This window comes from Nothoprocta perdicaria, unplaced genomic scaffold, assembly GCF_003342845.1.
Source record: "Nothoprocta perdicaria isolate Ctin4 unplaced genomic scaffold, notPer1 scaffold_3, whole genome shotgun sequence".
NCBI classification, from domain to species: Eukaryota; Metazoa; Chordata; class Aves; order Tinamiformes; family Tinamidae; genus Nothoprocta; species Nothoprocta perdicaria.
Genome location: NW_020455532.1, coordinates 5,710,764 through 5,734,773, shown reverse-complemented (window position 1 = coordinate 5,734,773; position 24,010 = coordinate 5,710,764). Strand labels below are relative to the sequence as shown.

The window sequence follows — 24,010 nt, the reverse complement described above, 5'->3', positions numbered from 1 at the left end:
ATCGGTTCATGCAAATACACTTTGGGCACATCAGTAAGCAGAATGTAAGTTCTTTCATCTTTCAAGCATGKGGTATTTAATCAGGATGCTAGAAGACTTTACATGCATCTTAATACAAAGGGGGAGTATAGATGTTGCCTTAGAACAATATCCTACCAGATGATTGAGAGAATAGTGGGGACAAAGCAATCACATACTGTATCTTAAATACACAGATGAGCCATTATATATTACCATTTTTCTATACTCATTTTTCACGTTTCCAATAATATTACTAAATATCAACTGATTACAACATTCCTCCTTTCAAGTACTGGTCTGACCAACAGTCTCACAGGTAAAGTATTAAGTCCCAGTACTACCTGAGGATTAGTTATTATTGTACTTTTGAGAAGCCCTTGATGCAAGCTTAATAAAACACAGAACAGAAGTAACTCCTACCCCCTAGTCACCATCCCAGCCATCAAAGGAAAAGAGCAACACCCAGAGACAGCTTTGTGAAAATAAATATGGAGTGGAAAGCCTTACACGAGCTGGATACTCCATAATGCTGTTTGTACTGAGAATGGTGCTTAAGTGCTATAAACCTAAAAGGTCTTGATCAAACAAAAAGAACTAACACTGTTGCAAACCASTTGTCAGGGTTGAGTTGCAGTGACTCCAACTTTCAGTAGTGGGTTTGCTCCTCTCCCCACGACACAAGGAAAGATCTTTGCTGTTACTGCCTCATGATTTGGTGCCAGTGAGGACCAGCACTGACCAGGGCGGCTCAGTGCCGACAGCCCCGCAGCCCCGTCCTGTTCCCAGGCTCTTGCCACGAGCGGAGCCCTGGGCCTGCCCACCGGGCCTCGAAGCCAGCACCAGATGCCGGCCGCTACGGAGCAGAACCCTCCCCTCCTCCTGRCTCCCCTTCCCTCAGTTCCCTTCTCCCCAGCTCCTTTCCCCCCATTCCCTTCCCCTCTTTCCCTTTGCTCCCTTCCTCCTGGCTCCCTCCCTGCCTTCCCTCCAGGTCCCTTCTTCCCAGCTCCTTCCCTTGGCTCCCTGCTCTCCAGCGGCGGCGGCGCCAGCCCCGGTGCCCGCAGGCRGCCAGTGCTCAAGCGCAGCCGCCGTTGGGAAGCTTGGCTCCAACACGCGCACGGCACAAGGGCGGCACAGAGGGCTGTTCCAGTYGGACACCAGCGCATCTTCTGCTCAGCTGTTTGCATGTTAAGGAAGCTGCCACGGCATCAATTGCTCTGCCTCTCCTGAAGGGCTTTCCCGGCCACGCGCGACGCTCCCCGTACGTCATTGCTCCGTCCCTTGCGGAAACGCTGCTAGTTTGCGGAAAGCAGATTTAGAGTGAAACTACATTTTACATTCCAAATGATGAGGTTTAAGAACTGGTCCTTCTAAATGCCAGCTGAAAGCTGTAAAATGCTGGTGGACGGCTTGGTTTGGTCAAATTGCCCTTCCCATTCCCCCCCTTCCCTCACCCCTCTCCTAACCCAGGACACAAAGGTAAAAACAGCTTTACAGAGGATGGTACAATGTAAATAGGCATATGTGCAAGTAGAGTGCAACAAAAGTCAATGAGGAGATACATTAAAAAGAAAAAAAAAAAAATAAAAAGAAGCGTGACCTGTTGGGATACCCTGAGCAAATGCAGAAGCCTGTTTCTATAAACACATACAAAACAATAAGCTCTTTAAGAACAGTTATGCCAAGATTAAATATATCAATACCACAGGCACTGCCCACAACTCAGTCTTTAACAGATGAAGCAAAAAAAAAAAAAAAAAAAAAAAAAAAAAAAAAAAAAAAAAGCCCTCCCCTTCCACAATGTTTACATTCTTCAGATACATGGGGTTCTCTTTTTTTTTTTTTTTGGGAACTCATCAGTATAAGTCATGTATTTGGTTACAACACTTGGAGAGTACAAGCAAGTTTCACTTGTGCCTAGTTTTCTGAAACACAAAAGAAAAAGAACTGGCTTTTTTAAAAAAGGCTAAAAACAACAATGTGTTGTAATTCTATTATTTAGTTTAAAAAAAATCAAAAGAAAAAATAACAAAAGAAAAACAAGACTATTTGGCATTTTTTCTGCTTACTCCTGAATATTTTAAGGCCCTGAGATTAGAATATTATGTTCTTGGGACCACAGGGCTAGATTAAACCCTAGTGCATCAATTCTCTCTTTAAGCCCTAACCAAAGTTCCAGCGTTTCAACCTAACATCTATTTCCACTGAGACAAGGCTCCCGTGCCTCAATTAGCTTTCTTTCGTAGAAGCTTATTACAAACCCATCAGATCGTTGGTGTTTCCTGCAGGCTCCATCTTGCCGGCATGTCCATCAATGAAAACACACCCGATAGCAGAGATAGGCTCCCGCCGTGAGGAAGGTGAACATGCAGATATTCACTAGAAAGGGCTTCCAGGTGCTCATCACATTCTCATCGTCCTCTTCCACGCTTTCCGACTTCATTGACTCTTCTTTGTGGGGCGAGGGGTGCAGGTTTTCCCCAACAGTTCTCCTCCGAATTTCAGTGTCTTGACTAATGCTGAAGGACAGAGCAATGAACACTCAGGACTGGGTTCTCCCCGCGGCCTCCACGGGCCCCTCCCGCTCATCAGCCCAGCAAAGCTCCAAGTCACGTACGAGCGGCTGCAGCACACGACAACACAGGCACTTCTCGTTGTTAACTTACATCTTTTATAGCCACTGAAACGGCACTAGCCAGCACAACCAAACCTACACCTGGATCAGGAGAACATGAAGGTTGAAAAATCTCCCCAAAAAACCTTTATTTCCCACCCCTCCATCTCTTCCAGTCCTTYGCTGTTCCGCATCATTTTTTTTAAACATCGGACTGCTCGTCTACTCACTGCTTCTTTCCCCTGCCCAATTTACAGAGGGACACGTTTCAGGTTTGTTTAGACAGAACTATGCAAATTATTTCCAGGAAATCATTATTCACTGAAAAATAAATAGATTTATAAAGCTCATGAGATGTGGGACACCAACCTGACACTCATACTTTTAATGAGGTATAGAATGTGTTATTTGTCATCTCGTATCTCACGTAAATACTGTGATATTGGAACTATTTTGTCACTGAGGGAAGAAAGAGGTAAGAGGTTCAGATCACAGTCATGACCTCTCTAGGAGATGGGATTGCAGAAAGACTGCTGAAAATTCATCTCTGATTTCCAGAGCCCAACCACCCAATTACAGCTCTTATTGATCTGCCTAAATAAAATACATGCATTTTGTCAGCTGCATCTGYTGAAAAGGCTCTCGAGTTCTGTGGAAAATACTAAAGTTTAATTAATACTCTTATTCCAGTATTCCTGCCGGAAGCTGAAGAGGTCTTATTAGGAGACCACCTGCTGGGGGACATTGAGCTTGTCCTTTCCCTGATTATCTCTGCTGGATTTGTTTGTTTTTCCCCYTTCTGTTTTCATTTCTCCTGGCTCCCCACAGCATTCCCGTCACTGCTCTGGCCAGGGGCGCTGCGAGCCCGTTTCGGAGTTTTCTGCGCTGGTTTTGACGCATTTTGAGCCCTCCTGCACAGCAGCAGTGACACCTGGCGGCCAAGGACACCGGCCCGAGTGCTCTGGTGTCACCAAGCTCCCCAACAGCACTTCTGCACATTCACCAGTCCTCACAGTTCAGGGTTAGGCTGCAACGACAGGCAGAGAAGTTTCCTGCTCACGACCCCCTGCCTCTCCTTTGGCCAGCAGCACCTTGGGATTCATTTCACRTCTTAAGGGTGATCGAGAGCCCAGCCTTCAGCTCCACGACTAACTCCACTCTAACTTCTGAAAGACTCCTCTGTAACTTAACATGTTCTGTACGTAAACCCAGACTAAACCATCTCCTTTTTCTTTTACTCCAGTGCATCCCACAAACGGCCCTAGTTTGTGCGAGCAGTTCAAAGAACACGAGCATGAAAAGGATGTCCAGATCCAGCTTTCCGGACTGCTACACCAGCTCACGAGGATCAGCTCGGGACCTTTTGTACGGAACGCCATTTAAGCACAAGCTCCCTACAAGGCCTCCGAGCYGCAAGGCAAGTGGCCCTCTTGCTGGGACAGGTAACATGGGAAGGAGAGCCCGGTACCTGTGGGTGTCGGGCGGCGCGGGGCAGCGCGCCCGGCCGGGAGCTGCCTCCTCCGCGGTGCTCTCCAAGCTGCCGCCCTCGTCCTCGGCCGCCGGGTGCCTGGGGAAGGGGCCGCCGTGCTCGGGCATGCGGCCGTTGTGCAGCTCCGAGGTGCGCTTGGGCGGCCGCGGCGGCGGCGGCGCCTGCTCCGGCGGCGGCTCCAGGTCCTCCTTGGAGAGCTCCTTCCACTGCTCCTTCACGGGAGGAAACACTCCTTTAAACCATCCTCAATTTAATCATTGCTTTCATGTAAGTTACTGTGACTTCTAACTTGAGCRTGGCAGAGGCTCTATATCTGAATTTCAAATTTATTTTTAGGGTGAATGTTCATATACATTGAAAATGAAAAGAGAAAATACACAGAAATAAACACACTCCTGGAAGTGTACAGAAGAGATTAGCTCCAAATTTGAGAAACTTTAAACTGCTTCTATATGAAGCTTTAAATAGCACAAAATTGAGCCTGTGTTGTTAGGGTTCTGTTTAGGAGACTGTGATTGTGTTAAATCACAATACTTAAAATTGTGGCATATTAGAAAACTGCTGCTATCCAAAAGGGAAGGCCGAACTGATGGAAGCCAGGGTTCAGCTTGGTGAGATCACTGAGAAGCATCTCTTATACAGGGGCCAGCTAATGCACCRCAGGGCTACAAGTTCTTTTATGAAGAAATCACATAGTAAAGCATGTCTTATATTTAAGAATCCCATATAATAAACTTTCATTCATGTTCAAACAAACAAAAAATTCAAAGGTTCCTTCTATCATGTCCATGCCAGAAAATGTTTGTTAGAGTCAAGAGAGAGTTGCAGCTTACTGCAATAGTCTGGCTAGTATCAAAAATACTCACTTGCACCGAAGCATCTCCCATAATGAATTTTGCCCCTTCAATAACAGCTAAATAGGAGAAGCGAAGCTGGTCTGCTGTCTGTATAAGGCCCATTCGGTACTTCCTCATTTCTAGAAGAACCTGCTTAACATCCACTGAAGAAGGATCTTTTCTTTTGTCCATCTAGAGAGAAAAAATTGMAACCTGCTTTAGGCTCTCATGAAATCCAATACAATTACTCATTCTGTAGTAGAGAATTAATGAATTAATAAAAATCTGGTATCAGCTATGCTTCAGTTTCTAAGAARACAGATAGGTACTGCTCCACGGGATCTCCAAGATCTTGTCATTATTTCCTTTTGATTCTTTTTTTGAAATAAAAGGAGACATTTTAACCTAGACATGGCTCTGTGCATTAACTGCTCCTACAGAGCAGCACAGTGAAGGTTTGTGAATCAGGACAGGATCCCCCAGCCTGCAGGGAAAGCTGATGGGTTTAAAAGAAGCTCATTAGATTTTTCACTGTATCAGAATAATTCACACTATTACTTATTCCAAATCAAACCTGATTTTTTCCTAACTATGAGAGCAAGGTCTCTCTTTGTAGGACATTGTTATTAGAGACTTTTCCTCCACATGCTCAGAATGACSTGGTAAGAGAGGGCTGCCTCAGCTTGAAAGGGGATACGCCTGCTTGAACTGCCAAACTAGAACTGAGTAAAACAATAACTTGCAACAAGACTCCACAGAAAACGCTGTGGCTCCGTGTCAGCCTACAACAAACCACCCCCAAATAGCTCCACAGAGCTACAGCATTTCTCCACCACGCAGGATAAGCAGTTCTTACCAGCAACAGACACGTATCAACCAAGCAAAAAGTCCCCGACCTCCCGATTCCTGCACTGCAGTGCACAACGACAGGTCCATGCTCAGGGCTGAGGGAGCCAGACTCTCTCACTTTGAACAGGAAATTGAGGAATGAAGCAGGTGACTCTGGAACCCCAAAGTCAGGCCACGTAGTATAATGAAAGTGCAGAATCTCTCTTGTTCCATGTGTCTGTAAGAGAAGGTATTTATAAAGTCTTTTAGCCTGGAAATAAGCGTCAAGGCATAGTTTCCTACAATAATGTTCTTGGGAGCAAATGCCATTCCTAGCATGTTCATTTTCCTTGCAAATAATCTCTTTTTAACATGGTTGGGCATTTTTAGCTTTAGGTCAACTTCATATTTATTCATTTGGAAAAACTGTAGCCACTTCCTTTAAAAATAACCCTGTGATTTTTATGGAATGGAGGGGTGCGTGCACAGCTTTTTATGACATTCATGCTGAATTACTTCCTCTCACAAACTACATTACAGGAACTTAAGCTGTTCGTAAAACAGCAACTTCAGAACAGCTGACTTTTTATTTCAAATGACAAAGTTCCTCTAGTCTGAGATAGCTTTTATAGCTACATAGCTAAGAAGCTATCTTGTGTTTTGCTGTGAAATTCTCAGTATTTTRAACAAAGGAAATGAGATATGTAAATTTACATATGTATAACATGGTTTAATTTTTCAGTACCGTTAAAATACTATATCTCAGGGCCTGCCAGTTCCCACAGGCAGAATATCATCTCAGCATTTCTCAAAATTAAGTGTCTCAAGCCACACAAGCCCTTTACCATTGCTGGGACCAAAAACCTCTCCCTGTCACAGCCCTTCCTTTCAGGCTTTGTTCCYGCTTTGAAAACTTTCTTCCAGCATTACTAAGCTCCTAGTGCTGACATCGTCCTAGAACCCCTAGCCACAGCTTTAAAATACATGTCTGTGGCAAACACTGTATTTAAGTCACACCACAAACTACAACCACCAAATTCTTACTCATTCAGGTACAATTTGGCTGGCCAAATTAGTAACTCCTAACTGCTCACATTTGTTAGCAAGCACATTTCAAGTGTGTGAAGCTAAGAGAAGAACTGAGGAATAACTGCACCTCAGCAATGCAGCAGCGAGCAGCAGCAGGACAGAGCGGCCACGCAGGATCTCACATCTCGCTAAATCTACAACAAAAATCTGATGGAATTGATGGCTCCCCCATCGTTACGGGGAGGCAAGTCTCGCCTGAGAGAAGTTAAAGGATGTGCTTRGTCGTGGTGTCTGTACTTACTGTAAGGTTTTCCAATTCTAGCTGTCGTACTGTGTAATATGATTTTATATCTTCAGATATCAAGGTTAGTTTCAAGTTTGTATCTTCAAAAAACATTTCTTTCTCTTCCTTCTGTGGCCAGTACTGTGCACATTTTATCTAAAAATAAACAGGAACAATTCATATATATCATTTATGTTAGTGTAAAAGGCAAAGTAGTAAGTGTATGTAAATATAATATTTTCCTATATGACCATWTCATGATCTGCCTTTATTGTAAGAAGACACAATTCTACTGTGAGGGACATTAGTCATGTTATAAATTTCAGAACCATGTCCTGAGTGAATCTTCTGGGTATGTCAGATTATTTTGAACCTGACTGGACTCACCAAAATACCTACAGCTCAAAGGCAGCTTTGGGTAAGTAGAAATCTTTTTATTCCACACGTGAGCTGAAAGAGTGCACGGCTGCCCTGCACCGATACAGAATCTACTCAGAATCACCAAAAATGTGTTTGATTTTGGCCTGTGTCAGACTAATGATAATACCAATAAAATATAGCAACTTCTACATATAGAAGCTATCAGAACACTCTGCCAAAACCTGAGTTTTACTCTACTCAGCATTTTATATATATTATCCTCGTGTTAAAATAGTTAAATATTTCAAAAGAAGGGAGAAATGTTAACAAGAAAAAGAGCAGAACACACAAAACTGTATGAAAAGGGATTATGAATTCAATTAGTAAGCTATAAACAGAGAATTACAATGTTACTAATTTGCAAGGGTAATGCTTAATGAGATTTTGCATTACTCCATTCACTCTCCCCAAAGTAAAACAACAATAAAAAAGAAAACACATGACATAGTTTAAAAGGGCCAAACAAAAATCCTGTAATCTGCAAATATACCTATTACCTGCTTCTGACTGAATTTTGATATTTTCAGTGAATTTTTTTTTCAGTGCTCTTAGTTTTCCAATAAGGCTGTTAAATGCTAGAACCTTAAATGAGTCAACCAAATAGGAAAATAACACATTTTTCCCATACTGGGAAAAAACAAAACTAAAGAAACTCTTCAGCAACACAAATAGGCAAGTCTGCAACACAGTTTCTGACCATTCACCCTGGGGCATTACGGCTATGGCTGCTGGCTGCTGCTTCTGCAGTTATACGCTGCTCCTTCAAAATGGAATTAAGACCTGCACTTGTCCAGACCTAAACTTGCAACAGGAACAAACTGCTGGTCTTCGGTAGTGCTTCTCATATCAAATTGCAAATAATAGGTCTTCAAGTGGAAAAAGCTTGGGAACAAGAAAAATGATTATTATGTAGTTGTTACCTAAGAGAAAAGTGCCGTTCTGCATATAATGGGAGCAGGGATGAGAAGGAACAGCATTCTCACCTCCAAGCGTTTCTTAGGGCATTTTAAAAAAATAAGAAAAGTCTTTTATTCTCTGCAGGCCAAGTAATTTCATTCCGCTCTTTCAAGCTTAGATACAGCAGTGCCTGGACTTATTCTAGATCTGCTTCTAGTCTTCTCCTCCAGTTTGTTAGTCACAATCCTCTGTGTTTTTGTATTAATATTTAAGAGACAGCAATTGGCTGCATGTCTAATTTCTCCACCAAATGTGTCTGCAAACAATATTCTGTTGAGCTTCACTGTAGGTCCCCCATTGCTATGCTTGCTGCCTGCCCTAAGGGATCACAATAATTCGTTTTGTTCAAAACTATTGGCAGTGAAGAGAAAGAGTGGGAATGGCTGGAAAGGAAGAAGCTATTGAAAAATACGGTTACTGCATCTCTTTAGAAGATTAAGTTTCACTTACACTACAAAAAAGAAAGCAGAACACTCACAATCAAGACTGCAGTTTGTTAAAATACAACTCACTGCATAAGAATTTTCCTAATTATTGGAAATCCCTGATTACACAAAAGCACAAACCACCCAGTTATCACCAGTGGATACACAACATGCCACCTACTCATCCTCTGAAGTGTCTTGTATTGCAACAGTCAATGTAAAATKGTGCATATCTATCAGTCTTTAAAATCACTTTTTGTCTTGTTTGCACAGAGGCCCAGTCCCGTTGAGGAGACAGGACAGCAGCCCTATTATCACCCAGGGACATTTCCGAAGCTGTGGATGACAAATTAACTCCAGCTCTGGCGGTTCCTGCACCATCCACCAGCAGCAGCCTGAGCCCTTTCCTCTGGGGACAGCAGCTGCTCTTTGTGCCAGAGGAACCAGTTTATTTCACCCATCTGAAGGCTAATTACCTAAAATTACCCAAATGGTTCATCTATTGTTCTCCTTTGTCTTTTGACTCTCTCATCTTCCTTAAGCTTCTTAAAATATCTGGGCAGAACTAAGCCCCCTGAGCTTGTCCTAGCAAGGAAACCACTGCACCAACACCCGTGCTTTGGATGAGCAGGTAAGACGAATGCTTGAGCTATTCCTGGGAAAAGAGCTCTTAATTGCACCCCAGCTTGCCTCATATTTGKGACATTGTTTTCAAAAACAGTGACACAAAGAGGTCAACACATATAAAAGTAGGTGTAATAATTAATCTCTTACTGCATGAAGGAAACTTCAAGTTAAAGTGCCTCTACAATTACTTTAAAGCCACCTGATAATGCTTGTGAATGAACAMGCGGTGTAAATGACCTCTGAAAGGTACAATCTCTACACAATCAAAAGCACATTCAAACATCCAGGTTAGCAATTAAGACCAATATTCATCTGTGTGGAGTCATGATGTGTTCATGTCTTCTCTCTGCCAAATCCCAAAGAAATCAGGACCTGCAATCACAAACTTTCTTGTTTTCTAACTTCATTAAGATTGGTTTACCAAGTAACCCAATTCTAGGAATAATTCATTAGATAAAATACATATGAGSACTTTATTTTCTAACAGTTGTTGATAATTGTTTTTTTTAAACCACACACATGCAACAAACACAGAGCTAGAACTGGAAGAGTACTTACTGATCCCTTTTCCATCACTCTGTTCAACATGACAACACCACGGCTCTTCTGTTCCCAAACCATCTCCCAAAAGTGACCACAAGTATTTGGCAAAGGACCCTGCACAGACAGAAACCCCAGAAATAAGCATTATTCTCTGCTAATGTTAGAGCAATGTTCCTTGGTAAAAGTCACTGCACTAGGCAATAAATTTGGGTAAGTAACAAGCAAACTTCTTATTTTAAACAGTAAACAAGTGGCACTACATCTTTAAGTTCCATTTTCCCACTGTGAATTCACCCACAGAAGGGCAGTAAATCTGTTTCCCACACATAACAGGAAGGGAGAAGTAGCCTCATTTGCGAGAAGAGAACTGGGAGTGAAAAACACTGAGAGAACTTTCTTAGGAAGGGCAAACAAGTAATGGGGAAATGAGTCCTCAGCAACAAACAGTGGAATTAAAACATATGTTCAGCTATTTTGCAATATTTCACTGTTATACACAACACTTGAAAAATATTAAATTGAATAAACATTCAGAAGACTTAAAATGCCAGCTCGCTTAATGAGCTAAGCAGGTTTCAGGCATTTTCATGGATACTGCACTGCTTGCTCTGGGACTAAACAAAATAGTAATTCCTTCTCAAGGACTATCCACTCATAAAATAGATTCCCTTAAAAACTAGTCCTTGTGCCGTGTTGCTTTACTCTTCTCTACTCCTGGATCACTGGCCTGAATTTTCACCAACACAAAACAACAACTTCATGCCTCTCATTCCTACCCAACACCTTTTTCTAAGAGACTAGCGGGTCAGGGTCTTCAGAAAGATTGACTAGATTTAAATAAAGCCACTCAAATCCATTAAATGCTGATCAAACAGATGACTGGAACAAGTTAGCTGTACCTCTGTCTGCTCTACCACAGATGATTCCCTTTTCAACAACATGATCAGTCTCGTTTGCCCGGAGTAAAGAAAATAAGAGTTATGTGCACAGAACCGGAAGGAAGAGCTGCTGATTTCTGCTTGGAAATATTAATCCCAGGCTACCTTTATCTAAAGTTGGGAGGAGGATAAAAAAATTGCCAAGATTAGAGACCAGGACTATCTCCAGGGAACTGAGCATTCTGAGCACAACAAAGATTCTGGCACAGAATGAGAAGTCAGGATATCTAAGCATTTGAAAATCTATTACATAAACAGGCGTGGAAGTCACAGATTTCGTGAAAACMAGCAACTTCTTCCCYCCGACACCCTTGTCACAGGAGCCTKTTTTCATGTTAAAGGTGAAGCATCACACTACCCAGCTTGTACCTTTTTGGATGCTGGGTTAACAGCTAAAACAAGTTACATGTAAATACTAACAGCACTTGCAGCAGGACACAACTACAGAGAGATGTTGAAGCATATTGCTTATTTAGGCTGTACACATCAGGGCTCTTAGAAATGAATTGCAAGTATAAGAAAATTTCTAGTATATCTTATGTAACTTCTGCCTCGTTCAACAATGTTCTTAATATCCATTACATTTAAAGTATGCTATTCCAAACAGATTTGGAAATTCTTGAAGTTCATATGTACAGTTCTCCTGTAAATGTGAAGCCTTCCTATTGAATGAAGTTCACTGCTCAGAGGATGTATAGGGGGACATAAGGCTGTAATGGTCCTTATGTTGGTTTTGCACATAGGAGAAATGTCATTCATTTCGACCACCTCCAAATGTTGCCTGTCACATGCCAATGCATCAGAAGCAGGTTTCTTCAAGTATGCTAGTTTCTCTTCTAAACCACAAGGTAGATGTGCTTAAACCTGGATATACAGAGGGACTGGGATCCTCTAGGGAAATGAGTAAGTGCTGACAACAGAAAAAAATAGGTATTATATCCATAAATTCTTCTATGTTTACAGTATGTTTCTATATCCACATTCATGGTGATAGAAACTTAATTAGTTCTAAAATACAGAAAACCAATGTGATGGGCTAAAGAAATCTAAAGAAAAACAATTCAAATCGCCATATGATTTCTACTATCCAYTGCCAGCAACTACCTGGGTGAGGATGTAGCTCCTTTGGGCCTCTTCCATTTTTATCAAACTTGCATTGATGTAGTCATTGTCACCTTTGTTTAGCTTAATTCGACTGTGATCAACTATAAATAAATAGAAAGCACTGGTTAATGTATATTGCAGCAGAAAACAACACATGCACAATCTCCTCAGATATTAAGGTCCTCCTAAAGAGGGAAAAGACCTTAATCAAGTATAGAGTGCGATACTTTTTACTCTGGAACTATAATAGAAAGACTGTGAAAACAACACTACACACCAAAACATTGAACATATTTGGACTTCATATATATTCCACCAGCAATTCACATGCTATTATTAATGCTGTTTCAACCACGATTCTTCTCTTTGATAAGCAATGAATAGTAAAGCAAGTTATTCTCTTCAGATTCATGCCCACAAATACAGAATCTATTGCAGATTACAGTATAACTCTGTGGATATAATGGCATTCTATGGCACCTATAGTGTACCAKTATTAACATAAAAATTGTCTTGGATTGTATCTGTATATGAGGAATATCTATTAAAGATGTCTAATAGAAATGTCTTCTAAATGAGACGTCTCACAAGCAGACTTCAGCTGCAAAAGGAAGTAATTAGAGTTCAACAGTCTGTTACAAACAATGGAAAAGAAAGGGTACTTACAGGGGCTGACATCTCGGTACCTATTTCTGTTTTTGTTTCTGGGATGTTTGGCCACTTTACATGGAAAGTCACTGGCTTCATGCCTGATGTCCTTAAAAAAAAATAAATAAAAAGTCTTAGATGTGAATCCTTCTAATATCATAATACCATTAGCTATTTTAAGACAACTATCCAATTAAAATGACATTTTCATACATTAAAGTTTTGGACAGTAAAGTCTTTGGGATTCCAATTAAGAACTGAATTTAAATCTATCAGAATACAGCACTARCTTTATTTGCATGTGAAAATATTATCTTGCATAATAAAACAGTAAAACATTCAGTAGTAGCACCAGACATAGTAGAACCAGACATTATGACTTTATACATCTGATGAAGCAGAGTTTCTGCCCCAAAGCACTTTCATATAAACTGCTTTATGCAGTTGTTTCCACTCCCAGTGAAACTATCAATTATTTTTCTGAGTCAGAAACAAATGAGAAAGAGTCCATTATGATAAAAAAACCTGCCTATCCCTCAGCATCAAATATACACACAGTGATGCGTCAACAGCAGCGTGCTAGTCATGCCCAAGACTACTGAGATCTGTATCTTATCAGCAAGATGTCCCAAACCTGCAAAGGGCAAGAACTATTTGCATCTAACACACAGGCACAACTAAACATGGGTACTGTCTCAAGCACACATTAAGGGTTTCCCCCAGGCTTTTTTGGATCCATGTTATACCTCAGACATCTGATACAACTTCAGAAGATACAATAAAAAGAATTCTAATCTCCTTGAACTTTATTCTCAATATGTAGACACAGAGCTTCACACCATAAACACACACTGTGTAAATATACAATTCTTAAAAAACAAAGTACTAGGATTTTCTAGATGAAGCTGTCAGGTTTCACCAAGATCAATGAAAACTGAGGCAAYAAGCTTACTATAAAAAGATGTTTAGATGGGATAAATCAGTTCAAGAAGTCCTAAGACGAACAATTTGTAAAAACACGTGAAATGAACATTTGAACCTAGCCCAGAGGCCATTCAAAAATACTCATTAAAAACTAAGCTTTCAGCTAAATCCACCCCTTTTCATAAGATGACAATGTACTTTGTTAAATATACTTATCTGAATGAAGCTGAGCATTACATTAAGCCATCCTCGCAGCTGCAGACAGCACAGTGTGGCCAGGGACGTGCACGGCCTGCAGTGCCGCGAGCRCCGCGGAGGCTTCGGCACGCGCAGGGCTGGACGTGCCCCCAGCGATAGCCCTGAGCAGCCCGGGCTCTGCCCTAAACTGTGACAGCTTTCCCACATCACACGAAAGGGACTTTACAGCACCTCAACATCTTAAAATACTGACCAGACTGCGATGTTTTTGTGGTTCTGTCAGTTTTGCATGAAGAATCATTGGGTATTTTCACCTTTCTCAACTCCGCTCTTGAGACATGTATTAATTTACACTGAATATTACATGTCAAGCTAAGGGTTCTATTTTACATCTACCTGCTCAAAATTAGTACAGTATTCTGAACTGGCTTCCCACTGAAATAAGCCCTGACATCAGCTGCTAGCTTTTTATAACTTAACACATGTCTGCTAGTATTTCTGCTTATGAAGAATGCAGTCTGGAGAATATGATCTCGACTGCCACAGTCTAATATCTCAAACATGAAGCAACTAAAATGGCTGTTTTCCCAAATCCATCCCTGACGCTAAGCTGGCAATTCTGCATTTTGCAGTTTCTTTTTTTCTTTTTCTGTCTTCTGTACTCACTGCACAGGATTAACAAGAGACAAAAACAAGGAACTTGGAAAAATAGTTTTCTAGCTTTCTAACCACACTTCCCACAGAGCCTACATATTTTTTTTGAGTGCAAAGAAACCTCTCAGGATCCATTTGAAAAGAAAATAGCAAAATACAATCCAAAATATAAGTTCTTAGGCTCTTTTTCTTTTTTCTTGATAAATTAGGGTTAAGATGGTTATTGTCAGGTTATTTTGGGAAGGACTAAAGAGGCGGCTAGTATCTCTCTATCCAAATACCAGATTTTTTTTTTTCCTTAGGATGCTAAGATGCTTAAATGTATAGAAGGAATAAATGAACTGAAGAAGATGCTAAGTTCACTTCCAGGATATAAGCTGACTGCAGTGGAAATCAGATGGTTTTCAACACAAGATTATTGAAGAGAAACACTCAAGRGACATGTTCTGTAAAAGTGTCTTATTGCTACAGGCTTTCCTGTACGTTCCTCTCAAGCCTCTGTTATCGGTTAGTGCAAGCGTCAGCGTTATCAAATTAGAAAACTACTGATGCGGGTGGTGAGACAGTTTCAAACTACATCAGTAATTCCACAACATCACCCTGCTGGGGAAGGCAGACTCATCCAAAGCATAGAAATGTTAGGGSTTGAGTGACCTGAAGCCAGAGATGTTGCAAGAACTGAAGTTAGCTGGTGAACACAGGGTTATTTAACACCTCCTTGAATCACACTTGTAGTCACACTGCAAAGATACCGTTATTTAAGAACGAAGCATGGTACTGCATTTAAAAGGTCACGTAATGTAACGCTTCAAAGAGGAAGAGCTAAAATTTCAGGCAGTTTTCCATAGTTAAATGCTTCTGGTTTTGAGCATGAGTCATTCCAAGCTACTCATCCCCTGGTTTTAGGTCCTGCACATGGTGCAAACAGCCCCGGTAACGTCAAGGGTGGAAAGAGGAAGCCTGAAGTGCTGTTTCTCACATGGAAGATTCTTCTTGCTGTTAAGCTGCAGCAGTGACTACAATGAGTTGTTCTTCAGTACTTTTCAGGTGGTTGCTCTCCATTCCATGGCTCTATCACATCTCCTGCTGCAAATACAGGACAGAATTCAAGGGATAGACGTCTGTGCTATYCACACAAAAGTTACAGGTGCTCTGAACACATTCTTGCTGTCCAGAGTTGTGGAGATGTTCAGCATGAAAAGTTGTGCATGGTGATGCAGTCCCTTGTCCCAAAGTCTCTGCACCTGGTTTCCTGACCCTTCTCCCAGCCTTAGTAATTCACTGCAGAGCCCACAGCCCTTCAATTTCATTCCTGACAGCCTTCAAAAATCCCCCGTTCAGTCTCTTAACCCTTAGCTGCTCTAGGGCTCTACATCTGTTAACTCCTCCTTCCCCCGATCAGTCCTTTAAGTCTTCCACGTTTTGCACTTGAGGTAGCAGAGTGAAATGAAAGCTGCTTTTTCTCAGATGTCTTTACAACTTATTATCAGAGTGGAAAAAAGTTAGTACAACTACATGAAGCAGCAAATACCTGTACAGAAGATCGTAAGAAAACCAGATAGCAGTAAGGGGTCCAAAATAAGCAGCTACTGGATATACATAGGAAAAGGTCTTCAGATTCTGTTTGCAAGGTAGAAAATTTAGTTGCTGAGAAACAGTGAACTGACCCCTTCTCTACAAAAGGACCTGGCTAACACACAAAGCATATAAAGCACAAAGCCAAACCCAACTTCTCTGGACTTCCTGCACCACAAGACACTTGATATCAGGACATGTGGATGGGTATGAGAAATGAGGATGTAACTTGTAGCTAACGAGGAACTCGATGTGCATCCAAAGCCCAAGAGATGCATGGACAATCACATAACAATAACCATAACAACATGCTTCAGAATTTCTACCAAATAAATTAAATACATGCCAATTTTAAACTCCTTTTGAACACTTTATATAGTCTCTCAGTTTTGTTTTCAATGAATTACTATGTCTAATTAAGATGTCTCCAAAGAGCCAGCAGGCTGGCATGCTGAGCCTCTTCCAGAGGTCAAGCTCTGTGACACAGAAAAAGGAACAGGCTTGTTTAAAGTTCAACAAAACGATTACGTTAGTTTAAAAAAAAAAAAAAAGTCACACACTTGCAACACGGTTTTCCTAGAAAGCCCCTTGCTAATTCAGCACTCTGGGCCCTCTGGAACAGGTTGTGGCTGTGCAGCGTAAGCAGCGCTCGCACCGCGACCGTCAGCTGGTCCTGGGCACGGAAATAACCCCCCAGGAGAACGCAAACGAGGAACGAGCACGTTATTAAATCATATCAGCACTCGGGAAGGACATGAATTCCTTCTGGGCCCGTCTTCTTTTTATCTATCAAGTATTATCAACTATATCTCCCCATCAACTTGTTCTAACACATCCACCTGTAAGAACTTAAGAATTCTGAAGGTTAATCCTGCARTATCTGCTTCATCATGGTGTAAAACTGAATAGTGTAAAAGTTCCACGAAACACYCACACTCAAACCATTCTCAGCATAGGTATGCACTTGAATAAGGGAGAAGGCCACACACTTGTGTCACTTATCTATCTCACTATCATTATATCTTTTTTTWAAAATAATATATTATATATATTGCATGTTGTCAAAAGGAAAATATTTCTGCAGTATAAATCATTGCAGTGTCACAGAATTCAGTTGCTTGGATTCTCATTCTTTCTTGTCTGGTCTTTTTTTTGAGGGTTGATGYAGAGCAGTGGCAATTAGAGACTGATTCCTCATGCTGAGCATTGTGTGAAACTCTAAGATTTGGTTAAAAAATAGCACGAACCTTCTCAAATGTCAGTAAGTTCAAAATACAGTTTGTCCTTGAAATTTATGACCCATAACAGAAGTTGTTCACAGGAGCTGGCAGGAACATTTGGCTTCTGGTGTTCTGTAGCAACGTACTCACTGCCAAAACAGGAAACAACTGAATGGAGACTCAGTGTAAGAACATAAGCCAGGTTCTCCCCTCATTTTCACGTTTATCTCAATTTTTTCCCCAGCAATTCAATCCACTCCAGAAGTCAATCTGAGATTCTTTGGAAGGACAGAGACTTTTGAGAAGTCTAAATGGTTTTCTTGACTGCTGTTTTGCAAAGGAAAAGCTCTGCTATCTTTCTCATCAAACAAAGTCAGTGCCAGGAAATAAACCACAGTCTTATTAAGCGTTCTTATTAAAGAGGTTTTAAGCAAGTTACTCATCTCCTATAAGAAAAATAATCATGGAGATGAGATCCAGATCTGGATTTTCCCAAACATCAGGGGTTTCCAGATAAATTTTTGTTTAACTTCATCTTCAATAAGCTAATGCATTGAAAAGCTCAGATATCTACCCGAGTCCCAAAGGAATTAAGTTCTTGCAAATCCAGACTTTAATCTGTTTGCAGTGTGGGTTTGTATGAGTTTAAAAAATCATCTTTGTTGATCTGTATGGCCTTGCAAGCTTTGTAAACAGACAAGACTCTAAACAGAGTCCTCCTTCCAAATTAGCAAGTATTTTCATCCTGACATCTTGCAAGCCACCTAACAGCATTATAACTTTTATAGGACAACTACCACAAGAGAGAAGGCTGTGTCTAAACCTCAAGGAGAATGGGGATAGAGGGGAGAGAAGATAAAGGAAAAGAAAAAAGAAGATACTAGAATGAAGGGGAGGAGCGAGCAAAGCTTCAACCCACGCTCTTCACAGTGCTATGTGAAAACCAGAGCASTGTGCTGCACAACCAAGATGTATTTTCTAGAAGTTAAACAAGCTGCAAATGACAAGCTGCAAACTGGAAACCAAAGGACATGAGATGCCCTTGAACTGCTCCAGATGTTTCTCAAGGGGATCTCTGACTTCATGAAACAGGACCTGTAGAATGACTTTTTCTTTATACTCACTCCCAGTCCCCCACTGTCTTACACTGTATGTAATGACTGTGAAAATAACCTCAATCAGTACTAAAAAAGCAGGACTTTAATACATCTCTAAGCTCTTACATAATGGCCATTTCATCTTAGGATAAAAGAGCTCATAGGAGAAAAAAAATCTTATTGAGATTGAAACCTCAGCTTTAGAGTAATTTTAATAATAAGAAAAAAAAAGGCTTTATTTTCAGTCATTTGAAATGATGTCTAAAAAATCACCCGTACTTTGTTAATATCAGAAGTTTCACTTGGGGCAGAAATCAATAAGCAGAAAGTGAATCACTCCAGCCTGACTTCCTGTAAATTGATTTCAGCATAGTGAAACCAGAACATTTAAAATTTTGCAGAAGAAAACGGTTCCTGTAAATGAATACAGGCAGTCTCACAAATGAGCAGGAATCCTCTCCCTTCACACAAATTGCCCATGTGATTTGATCCACACAGGTACAAGGCACAGGAACATGTGCTCTCCCGTAAGAGAGAAAACCATCCAGTCTCTCCATTCATTAGGGAACAAGCTGACAAATAACCCCCCCCTTCCCTTTCTATTGTTCGACTAGAGTGAAAAGCAATTAAAGTCATTGCTGGATCCTGCCTGTAGGACAATCCAAAGGCAGCTCGAAGTTTTCCTCTCCCCCTCTTCCTGGTGTCTCCTCTGACAAACTATTTCTTTGATTTGGATAAATACAACAAATGGCATCTTTTTCTTTTCTTGAAGAATTTTTACGTCATGTCCTTCTTCAAAGCTACAGTTGCTGGCTTTCTCTTACTCACATATTTAAGAAACAACACATAATAGACCTGAAACTCAATTTTTATTTCAGAATTTAAACTCGGGCTGGCATGTGAATGGCAACAAGGACATGTTTTGGTTCCAAGCAGCACACTGCAACCAGACCTGCACCCATCACTACTTGATATCTGGTCATACTTGACTTGACACTTGTCATACCCAACATACTTGACATCCGGTCAGCTGAAAGCTAATCAAGACGTTGTGGATTCTTTTTTCTTATCTTGCATTTTTTGATCCCAAAGTATAGGTCTGTTCCCTGACCTTTGGTTCTGAACATGTCTTACTCCTCTGTTTACAGAGGCATGCCAGCACATTGCCAAAAAAAAAAAAAAAAAAAAAAAAAAAAAAAAATCTGGCATTTCTATGGCATTTCTATTTCCACTGTTAACATGCAATCTGAGAGGTACCAGGTACTGTGCCAACATAGCACAACATAAACTTCCTCCTGAAGACAGGCTTTCAGTTATTTAAACTAATATTTGAGCTACTGTCATTGCCTCAAGCCCTCTCCGTCACATAGAGAGGTTATTAATATCCCCAGCTAACGAATAAAAGCAAACTATTACAATTACCAAAGGAGCAGGAGCATCCGAACACCGAACAAGCTCTGTGGTCTTGATGATTGTTACCACACACCAAATTGGAAAGGAAGCAGCCCTACATATTTGAGGAGCTGAAGTTTAGATCTTTCTACTAAGGCTTCATTAAGCTTTAAGAGAGACTTCATCTTACTTTAGAGGAGCACTTCACATTCATTGAACTACAAATGAAACTTGTCTGTGGTATTTGTGTCCTTTCACCTTTTCCTGGAAAGTATGTTGACTAAAAACCAAACAAACAGCACAGCAGTTTTAACTATTTAATAGACAAACACTACAGCCCTGTTGCTGAAAAAATAGCAGCCCTGCAGCTATTTTTTGAGAAACTGAATAAAATAGCAAGTATTTGAAGAGTTTTTTTAAAGGAATTCAACACTTTTTTTCTTAAAGGAGATTAAAATTATAGAATTTCAGAATTACCATAGCATCATGTTTATTCCTTTCATAGATAATGTGAGCTAAAGAGCTTCCTTGCCTGCACTCACACTGCTAAATCTTTACCATGACAAGATGCACTTCCACAACACAGCGACCTTCAGCACCCAGCTCAGACAAGCAGCTYGCACACCTCCCTTCCCAAGGCGTTCATGAAGTTACCTGGGAATGCACAACACAGCAGCGCTTCCAAAAAAGGGTCTTTCCACCAACAGCTCAACTGCCACGATACACATACCTGCATACAACTTTCCCTAGGGAAATGCAACTTCACTGTGACACCAGGGAGCAGGAATTGGCAGCAGGGAGTAGGAGTCTACGACCTAAATTACTAGGCCTGCAGGAGAGGATCTTAAGGGCAAAGGCAAAGCCCTTCAGCAAGTCTGCAGAACAGGCAGAACAGACTGAGCCTCATTAACTACCTTATACTTCTTTTCTCAGTTGAGCTGATCAGGCACCACCCATGATGCATAAAGGATTTTTAGGCAGGAATAATTTTTAGGCAGATAAAGTGACCTGATCCTGAGGGACAAAGTATCTGCGAGATGACAAGATCTTTGCAACCCCTGTGATGGRGGTAAAATCGCTGCTTATTGCAAAGTATCATCTCTAGAGAATTCAGTACAGGAAAAAATATATTTGCCAAGAACTGCACAGTTCTAACCCCCACAGCAAGGCTAACGATCAAGTCAGAGGAAGAAGTGTTGTTTTGCTGAACAGTGTCCTAGTGGTAAAGATAAGAAAAACAGAGTTCATGTTGCTGAGAGTTTCACACACACACAGAGCACTAGAGTAATTCCCAGAAGGACATCTGAGACACTGAATAAAATCACAAGGACTTTAAACTACAGATGCAGCAACTGGGAACATATCCTTTTCAGTTTATTTTACAGGAATACTTTCTGTTGCAGCTGGATGAGGAGGTTAAAAAAACAAACAAGAAAACTCTGCTTTTCCAGCTCTTGAACAGTAAAAAAATTGACACTGCAAGTAGTGATCCAGTTACTGGTAATGATGGCTCCACAAAAGATAAAAGATGGAACTTACAAATACAACCTGAAAACAGGGAATAAGACAACTTCTGAAGGTCTGGTTGGTGTCCTGAGTGAATATTTAAAAGTACATGGAGTTAGAGATGACTATATGGAGACACTTTGATGAAAAGCAAAAATTAACTAGTCTCAGAGGGAAGATATTTTAATTTTGAAGAGGTTTTAAAGCACAATATATCGCTAAAGAAAAGGGAGCTCTTAAAGAACTCTGAAGATGTTTTAACATTTACTTATCAAATTCTTTAGGAACCTTGTCACCTTATTTGCCACTTCACAATACCTCCCAGAAACTGCAGTCTATGTAAGAAGTAATAAGAAAAGAAAGAGGCTTCATTCACTTCAAAACTCATCACCTTCACTTATGCTGTTAATACAGTATTCAAATTTGCAAGCAAAGGGAACAGATAAGCTGTGTGCAGGAAGACACAGGCACATAATCCTTTTCAAGTTCATTAGAGACTTAAGGGTAATATATATTTAAGAATTACAATGGAAAATATCATATACTTTTCATATCACTGCTATTGTTCTTTGGATGCCATAATGTCAATTTTTTGTTGTTGTTGGCAGTGCATTCCAAAACAAACGTTTATATCAAACTTGGACAGCTAAAACATTAAAGGGTTTTTGGGGGAAAGAGAGGAATCTTTCAGCTACAGTAGTGATTTCTATCTACGTTATTTCTTCCGAATAGCCACTATCACAGCAAGTCTGCTCCCCTGRAGCTCAAAGGCAACAACCAAGGAAGTCTCTCACTGCAGATGGGAAGATGCATCTTGGTTGCTGCTGTGGATGCAGCTTGTGCTCTCCAAACGGATTGCTTTTCATCCACAACAGATTGCTTTCTACACACAACGCTCTAATTCATTAGGTTTCTAACTTAAGAGTCAGCCTTGCTCACTACCATCTTAGGAATCCAACTACTACACTGCAGCACTCTTTGGTTGACAGCTGTTTTGGAACAAGTTATATTCTTCTCTTTTGAGCAGGGAGGATACTCCTCTGTGCAATTTTCGGGGCTCTTGCAAGAATGCTTTGGTCTTCCCTGGTCCCTAGGGACAAGGGAAAAATACTCAGGTTAGCTCCCTTCCTCCAGCATCAGCACCAAAGAAATTGCTACTGGAAGTCGACACCCTCCAGAGCCAGGTTAGCCAGGCCCGGAATTCATGCACATCCTTGTTTGCTTCTACTGATGTCAATACCTTGCTTTTACATTAGACAAAGTCTAGAAGACAGTTTTGATTCCTGAGCACTAATTCCTCTGCTTCTGATTTTATGTCCTTGTGGAAAACAGGCCACTGAAAACGTACCTAGATTTGCTTTTAAGAGAGACTTTCTCAACAAAAAATAAACAAGTATTAAAGTAGTTTAAAATTGAGTTCTTATCTCAAATTAAGCTAGTTACAAATTCTTCTGTAAAATATAGACAATCAAAGATATTTTAAACAACAACTTGACATATATTACATCTAAAAATCAATTTAACATGTAATACATATGAAGCAACTATTCAGTGCACATATACTATGAGGAATACTTTATCTCCCAGAACACTCTACACAAAGTAACTCGTTGTAAACAAGGTTGGGAAACCAACAATCCTCTGTATCAGGTAACATCCCTCTTGCCCTGAGGAATCTTCCAGCTTGAACTCTGCAAGTCAGAGCGTGGATTCCAGCCTCGCGCAGCCCAGATACTGCCCAGTGTTTTGTCTGCTCTGAGCAGGAATGCGACAAAYGGGTTGGACTAATGCTTTTGGTTTGCACCCAGTTTATCAATGGGATAAATGCACATTAATATTATTTTTAAAGGTAATAACATGAGTACTATTAAAACTGGAGGCATTATAAACCAGTTAAAAATAGTGATTTGAATTCCTAGCTTAGTCAGCTTGGCAGAGACAGCTGTGYTCATTGTAACCTCCAATTAGTTTGCATATTATAACAGTTCTAAAGGTTATTTCTCCCTCAGAAACCCATTAAATTATCCTTCACTGTACAATATTGTTACCATATCAAGTGCAGCAGCAACAGGTTATTTAGATTACACAGACTTATCACTACTTTTTTCTGTATTGTTGAAGTTACATATATTCCTATTTGATAAGATAAAGTCAATCTCCTCTGGAACATTAAGAAGAGCATTAAATCTGCATTAAATATGCTAGGCAATACCAGTAAATATTTAACACGAATAAGAAAGGATTCAATCCTCACATAAATCTTTTCAATATCTTGAAACATTAAGGAACGGCAGTCAGCATTTAAAGCAAAACTACTGCAAAGAGGTGATCTGGTACTCTAGCACCCTTAAAGTTAAGTATAATTTTTAATTAATTTGCAGAAGTTAATCAGCAAGATAAAGTCTTGCCATTACCAGATGCAGCACGCATTCTGGCTATGTCAGTATTATTTCTGTATGTAGAACACTATGGATGAGGCAATAGCCAGACTTCCAGCTTTCTACTAACTCCTTCAAGATTCTCAGAAACTATGAACTTGCATGGAGAGGAAGCAGCAGAACATACAAGAAAGGAAGTGGCAGGAATTGTTAAATAGGAAGTTATGAACTCCACATCACCTATTAAAAGTACATCTATATTTTATTTAGTGGCAAGCATCATTTCCTTGAAGATGTTTACGCTGCA

General features: G+C 40.5%; 1 protein-coding gene across 1 annotated transcript in view; it reads right to left on the bottom strand.

The window, feature by feature from the left end:
* Positions 1-2,051: 2,051 nt before the first annotated feature.
* Positions 2,052-24,010, bottom strand: part of PTPN1 (protein tyrosine phosphatase, non-receptor type 1) — a 33,777-nt gene continuing 11,818 nt past the window's right edge. The window contains exons 2-9 of the mRNA XM_026042233.1: positions 12,778-12,868; positions 12,112-12,212; positions 10,085-10,183; positions 7,116-7,253; positions 5,814-6,023; positions 4,988-5,149; positions 4,101-4,333; positions 2,052-2,537 (exon numbers count right to left, since the gene is read on the bottom strand). Coding sequence (XP_025898018.1) covers positions 2,330-2,537; positions 4,101-4,333; positions 4,988-5,149; positions 5,814-6,023; positions 7,116-7,253; positions 10,085-10,183; positions 12,112-12,212; positions 12,778-12,868 — 1,242 coding nt within the window. The 3' untranslated portion in view covers positions 2,052-2,329. The remainder of the gene's footprint in view (positions 2,538-4,100; positions 4,334-4,987; positions 5,150-5,813; positions 6,024-7,115; positions 7,254-10,084; positions 10,184-12,111; positions 12,213-12,777; positions 12,869-24,010) is intronic.